The sequence below is a fragment of the Hemiscyllium ocellatum genome, chromosome 28 (genome assembly GCF_020745735.1).
Source record: "Hemiscyllium ocellatum isolate sHemOce1 chromosome 28, sHemOce1.pat.X.cur, whole genome shotgun sequence".
Taxonomy (NCBI): Eukaryota; Metazoa; Chordata; class Chondrichthyes; order Orectolobiformes; family Hemiscylliidae; genus Hemiscyllium; species Hemiscyllium ocellatum.
The window spans coordinates 30,402,565-30,409,790 of NC_083428.1; the positions used below are offsets into that span (position 1 = coordinate 30,402,565).

The 7,226-nt window shown below is 38.2% G+C and overlaps 1 protein-coding gene across 1 annotated transcript in view; it reads left to right on the top strand.

Annotated features, from left to right (window-relative positions):
• Positions 1-6,908, top strand: part of LOC132828883 (ras-related protein Rab-11B) — a 31,594-nt gene extending 24,686 nt beyond the window's left edge. Inside the window, exons 2-5 of the mRNA XM_060846064.1 lie at positions 158-353; positions 1,190-1,383; positions 3,565-3,645; positions 5,571-6,908. Of these exons, the coding sequence (XP_060702047.1) occupies positions 158-353; positions 1,190-1,383; positions 3,565-3,645; positions 5,571-5,716 (617 nt within the window). The 3' untranslated portion in view covers positions 5,717-6,908. The remainder of the gene's footprint in view (positions 1-157; positions 354-1,189; positions 1,384-3,564; positions 3,646-5,570) is intronic.
• The last annotated feature ends 318 nt before the right edge of the window (positions 6,909-7,226 follow it).

The window sequence follows — 7,226 nt, forward strand, 5'->3', positions numbered from 1 at the left end:
ATTCCTTAGAGTTTCGTATCGTAAATAAGCTGTGCCACAGGTGATTTTTGCTATGTGCATGTCGTCCTGCAGCACATTTTTGGCAAATGACTTCCTTTTAACAAGACTGTTATTGAATCACCATAATTACACGTATAATACAATTGATCTCTTCTAGTTGTCCTGATTGGAGACTCTGGGGTCGGAAAGAGCAATCTCCTGTCCAGGTTTACACGTAATGAATTTAATCTGGAGAGTAAGAGCACCATTGGAGTGGAGTTTGCCACCAGGAGTATCCAGGTTGATGGAAAGACCATTAAGGCCCAGATCTGGGACACAGCAGGACAGGAGCGATACCGTGCCATCACTTCAGCGTAAGTATTTTATAAATGTAGTTAATTTGTAGAAATGAAACTGGAAAATAGGAGCTGAATGACTCTTGAGAGAGACATTGGGTTTTGTGTAGTAATTCTTTTAGAACTGAAAGATGCCTAAGCTAAGTCAAGTAGATCTTTAATCAATCCATTTGCAACATTGAGACTTGAACCTGGCCCTGCTAGCCCAGAGGTGGGAACCAACAGCTGCACCAGGAGTTCTTCTAACATATGGTGTAGATTTTATTTAACAACCTGTTCAGATTGTTAGAAGTCCCTGCAGCAGGTGGGAGTTGAACACAGGCCTTCTGGCTCTGAGATAAGAATGTTAGCACTGTGCTGCAAGAATTCTCAGTCATCAAAGTATACTTTCACTTTGGTCATTAGTTAACTTCAAAGTTGGAAAGCGGTCAAAAAAGCTCTTAATATAGACACTACTTGAACGAACAGTGATTTTGGTGAAAATGGCTAAGTAAACAATGGAAGCAGTTTGAAGAGTGAGTGTTGAAAAGGAGCAATAATATGATTGCTAAAGTAATTGTTTAGACCAGAGGAGCATAGTCACTTTGGCTCCTCTGGTTTGCTGCTTAGTTGGAATGGGAACTTGTCTGTTAGTCCACTTTTTTTCAAGATCAGTGTTTTGACCACTCCCACCACAAAGAAGAGAAGATAACTGAATAGTTCATCGGCCTTCAGCTTGCAGTTACTTCCTAACTGATTTTAAATTGGGAGTGTTGATACATACTCCAGTCAGACCTCACGTTTCACAGAAGAAAAATGAAAAGTACATCCTGCACATGTAAGGACTGATGCAATCTGGGTTTGTGCTCTCTCAGGTACTACCGTGGGGCTGTCGGTGCTCTGCTCGTTTATGATATTGCCAAACATCTAACATATGAGAATGTTGAGCGATGGCTAAAAGAGTTGCGTGACCATGCTGATAACAATATTGTCATTATGCTGGTTGGGAACAAGAGTGACCTCCGTCATCTGAGAGCAGTACCAACTGATGAGGCACGGGCCTTTGCTGGTAGGTATAGTACATTAAAAATCTTTGCCTATATAGAATAGTCATGTCATATCTAGTGGTAACGCTGGCTAATTGCAAGAAGCCAGCACTAGATAAGAGTACCATGGTATACCTTGAGGTTAAAACAATGCAGCAACTAAATCTTTCCTTTTTGTGTATGCTCCCTCCCTATCCAGTAACTAACTCCTGTTGAAATGAATACCTCTTGACAGTAGTTGAAGAGCTGGGGTATACGATAGGAGCATCTGGGGTAATTTCATTATTAATGCATCCTCTTCCTAGATTTACATGGTTACAAATCACTAGTTTCCTGATGAAGGAGCAGCGCTCCTGAAAGCTATACTTCCAATTAAACCTGTTGGGCTATAACCTGGGGTTGTGATTTTTTTTTCACCCAGTCCAACACTGGCACCTCCGCATCATAGATTTACATGAAGAATAGATACTTGATTGAGGATCAAAGATCATTTTACTTCTGGAATGTTATTCCTGTTCAAATCTAATAAGAAAAGTGTGCTAACAGCCAACATCCTATTATAGTAAATTAGCTCACTAATGTAGGCTTTTAAGTATTGGTTGAGTTAACTTTATAATCTGTTTTATTGCACTGCCATAATGCCGGCACATGCACATCCAGCTTATACATAAATACAGGATCAGTCTCTCAAGCGTTCCTAAGACACTGGCAATAGGTTGCTACAAGGTCATCTTTGACTTCATTTAAAGTAAGTGCTGCAGAAATTGGCACAGCTGTTATCTTAACATTTGTGGTCTGTATCAATGAATTGATGCTTGAAGCCAATGTTTATTTTCCAATCGACACTAAATGTGATATCATACTGAAAATTGATATTCTTTTGGCGGTTTAGCACAGTAAGATCTTGGATGTTGCAGTATCAGCTTGAGCTATGGTCCCTAAATTGATTCTCCATCTGCTGATCTCAACTGAGACCGAAGTTCAGGTGTGGTCATCCCACAATTGTCTCTATTGGTTTTAGCCTAAGAGGATCAACTCTGCAAGGAGTCAGCTCCTGACTACCATTTGGGTACTAGGATATTTTGTATTATGGATGGTGGGTCATTCCTTAATATAGAATAATATGCTGCTACCACTATGCATGTTGTCTTGTGATTAGCTGGATGAATTAAAAAGCCACCAGCAAAGGAGGGAATTAGTTTGAAAAGCAGGAGACTAGTTTCTAGGTTCACTAGTTCTAAGTATGAATATCTTTGTAATCATTTAGTTCCAGGTGAACAAGACAGATATGAAGCTGTCTGATTTAGTCTTATCCAGTTTGTTTTAACCATACTTTGCTTATTCACTTAATGCAGTTGACTACATGTTTGTGTACACCACCAGCTTTTCAGACTACTATAAAAGTTCTCCGTATCATCAAAAATCAAAGGGTGGCACTGACTAAATATTTTTCAGACTGAAAATTGGTTTTCTGTGGTGTTTGTATTAGTGTCGCCTTTGCTGTCTAACTCTAGGGAGTAATATAATGCTGTTTGTTTACTACTTGTCAAGTTTGATTTATCTGTAATGGAGGGTATACACTTGGAATGGGGAAATGGGCACATGAGGTTAAATGTGTGAAGTGCTGAATTTTTTTGAGATGACTAATATGGAAATACAATATACTGCAAATGGCACAATGTTTGAGAAATGCAGAACAGTAAGGAGATATTGGAATGCACTTACAAATCATTATATGTGGCAGGATAAGTGGTGATTACAAAGTCTAAATGCATAGACTATAGAATCATTAGTAATGAGAGATTGGAAATAATTGCTGCTTTTGTAACCGGTTCGGAAATGACCAGTGTGTTCTTAAGATGTGATTTTGATCATACAGAAACCTCATGAATAAGTTGAATATTTAAAATCAAGCAGGAAGATGTTTGTCAGAATTGGTCGTGTTTTACCTAAACATTTATCAAAACTGATTTCATAAATTTTGATAGGGCGATAGTTATTTTTTCATGAGGAATTTGGTTATGGCCAAGATGTGGGAATACGCACAGCAATTATTATAATGCATGGGCATGACTGGCAGAAGGAATGATCCCTCCCTGTTTGGAGTTTTCATTTTCATGAAAGTAACCTGAAATATACAAGTAGGTGGGTAAAAATTGTATGTTGTTTAAATTGTGCTGAACATGAAGTCTCTCTTCTTTCAGAAAAGAACAATCTATCATTTATTGAAACGTCTGCACTGGATTCAACGAATGTAGAAGAAGCATTTAAGAATATTCTTACAGGTAATAAACTTTAAAAGCAAAGGGACAAACAACTGATCATGGTGCTTGGAATTCGTTTGCAACATTCTGTAGTACTTTTTTGTTTGACACGTAACTTTTTCAATATCTTGCTCTCTGTATTTTGCATCAGTTCAGATTCAACTAACCAAAGCTGAGGTTCTTGGATATCTCTGCTTTCCAAGTCACTCTAAATTAATTGAGATTACAATATATTTTAAATTATTTACCCAACCACCATTTAATGCAAATTAAGAGGTTAATTTGTCAAAAATCAGTGTGCGTGGGAATTTATGAATTCTGTCCACATTACTGCAGTTCACTACTTCAATACAAACATGAACTATGAACTGCTTTGAAAGCATTGATTTTTGTGAAGCGTATAAATGAGCTGCTTTTCCAGGTTTCCTGCATTCTTCAGGACTGCACGTGTTAATGAGGGAAGTTTTTTTCCCATTTCAAGCATGAAGTATTGAGTAATGTTTTCTCTATGTAGAGACTCACCCTGCAATCTGTTCTGATGTCATTGTAAAAGACATTGGTTAGGCCACTGTTGGAATATTATGTGCAGTTCTGGTCTCCTTCCTATTGGAAAGATGTTGTGAAACTTGAAAGGGTTCAAAAAAGATTTACAAGGATGTTGCTAGGGTTGGAGGATTTGAGCAAAAGGGAAAGACTGAACAGGCTGGGCTGTTTTCCCTGGAGCGTTGGAGGCTGAGAGGTGACCTTATAGAGGTTTACAAAATTGAGGGGCATGAATAGGATAAATAGACAAAGTCTTTTCCCCGGGATCGGGGAGTCCAGAACTAGAGGGCATAGGTTTAGGGGGAGAGGGGAAAGATATGAGACCCAAGGGACAACTTTTTCGTGCAGAGGGTGGTGTGTGTATGGAATGAGCTGCCAGAGGAAGTGGTGGAGGCTGGTACAATTGCAACATTTAAAAGGCATTTGGATGGGTATGGGTACATGAATAGGAAGGGTTTGGAGGGATCTGGGTCGGGTGCTGGCAGGTGGGACTAGATTGGATTGGGATATCTGATTTGGCGTGGACAGGTTGGACCGAAGAGTCTGTTTCCATGCTGTACATCTGACTCTAATAGTTCCATTCACGTGCAATCCCATGATATAAGAAAATCTCCATAGCAGCACCATTTAAACCAAAGGGGTGTAAAAACATTAAAGTCAATATAGGAAAGGAAATTTCATGTTTTACAAATGGTCTCAATTCTTCAATCACGTGAAAGTCAATTTACATTGAAGAAATGCACATAGCAGAACTGACAGCTGCCTCCAATCCCAATTCTCAACTATAGAATGTAAATTATAACATTAAATTTAGGTCTATATGTTGGAACTTGCACATGTCACTGCCATCAGTGAACCTATTTCCAATAGGTCTGCTGGTGATTTTGTGAAGTAAAGCTATTCACTGCTCTTCCCACTCGTAGATAAGAATTCTTCATGCAGATGACTTGTACAGGTCATTCTGTTATAATGTGCATTCGTCAATACAAATTTGCTGTAACGCAATTGTATTGGGGATGCTGTTTCCACAATGTGAAAGTTTAAAACATGTTGACTGTAATGCAATTGAAACACCAGCATTAAGTGCTGTTTCTAAAGCGTGATTTTCTGTAATGCAGGGTCGCACAAGAATGTGACCATCGTATTATAGACAAACTGACTATCTCCCTGTAGCTACACAGAATGGAGCAGAGCTGTTGTCAACCTCAGTATGTGCCATCCTTCTAGGATTAAAAAGTTTTTGATTAAAGTAAAATCCTTCTTGGATTTCCACAACTGGCATTTAAGACTTCACTAATTGGAAGAAGGCTAAAATGCCAGTAAACATGTGGTTGTGAAAATACTGGATTATATTTTCAAATGGTGCAAATGCATTTACCTATAATTTTTTTTCTTTCCACCAGAAATTTATCGCATAGTTTCACAGAAGCAGATTTCTGATCGATCAGCTCATGATGAATCACCTGGTAACAATGTGGTAGACATCAGTGTACCCCCAACGACTGATGGGCAGAAATCTAATAAACTGCAATGTTGCCAGAACATGTGACCTGCTTCAGCAGCCCCTCTGATCCCTACTTCTGCCTGTGCATTGTAGTGTGTTGTGAATGCTTCTGTCCAGTGTCCTGTGACTAATGAAATCCTTTCTAATGAGTTGTAGCAGTAGAGCTGATTCATTTCTGCATTTGGAACATCCCTTCTTAATGTGATTGAATTGCATGTGTCCCCCTGCCTCTTTCATTTATCTGTAATTATGAACACTCAAGACTAAGTCGAGCAATACTTTATGTACATAACTTTTTTTTTAAAAAGACAAACACATCACCCTTCTGCATCTTTCAACAGAATTTGGGCTTGTGCATATTTATGCTTCTATAATTGAGGGTTCCTGTATGAAAAGGTCAAGATCCCACCATATTTCAACTGTGGAACATCTTTTTATAATGCTACTGAGGCCTTTATATTCTATCAAAAGTATTTATATCTTGTTCTTTGAAGTGTTTTCAAAGGAAAATCATATTTCCCTTTCAGCAACCAGTAGTGATATCTATCATTAACTATTTAATTATAGCCTATTTGCTGTGTCTTAATGTAGATACTGAAGCTGCAGTGCTGCTTTGCATTTACTAGTTAACAGCTTAGTGCATTAAAACCTGACACATTCCTGAAGCATGTAAATATCCACACTGGCAGCAGTGCAACCTTCACTTTACTTGTCACTTGGAGATTTTCATGGTCATTTGGTGGGGGAACCGTTATTAGGGATTGAAAGAATATGCAGCTTGCAGGGAAAAGAACAGTTCTCCTTTGAACTGAAGTTAGATGGACTTCTCTAATTGTGCATTTTTTTTGTACTAATTATTTTGTTCAGATTCTGTCTTCAATTCCTTTGACCAGGATGAAATTAATGAGCACAGCAAACCTAGCTATTTCTGACCTGGAGAGTTTCCTGAAGGGTGTACCTTTTTTTTTCGTTTCCAGTTTAATGCTGAGTTAAATCAAGAAATGTGTTGCTGTCCATCCAATTCTCTCCTTTTTCTCATCCCTGCTGACCTTAAGGGTTTTTTTGCCTGTGACTGATACACTGGAACAATGGCTGTTAAAATTGTTTGGAGCACACCGTTATTTCCTTGTCACTAATGGTTCCTCCACTCCATTAAGTGCAATCCATTTTGTAAATATGTATTGTCACTTGATTGTGCATGGTTATTATATATGGTGGATAAACTTGTTGCCAAGTCTTTTACTGTGTGATTCCTTCTGCTGTGCCACTAACATTGCATTTATTTCAAATTCATGCAATCCACTGTATCGCTTTCTGCTTTTTGAAAAAGAAACTTGTTCCCCCACAAACAGGACATCTCCCTTTTTTACTTTTTGAATTTCTGGTCAAAAAAAAATGCACTTCAATGAACTTTTACCTCCCAGTATGTTGTATTCTGGTAACCTGCTGTACAATTTTTTTTTAAAAAACGCTTGGCTAAGCACAGAACAAACTTTTTTTTTTATTTTGTACAGCCAAATATTGTGTAGATTTCTGCATCCACAATGTACTTTCA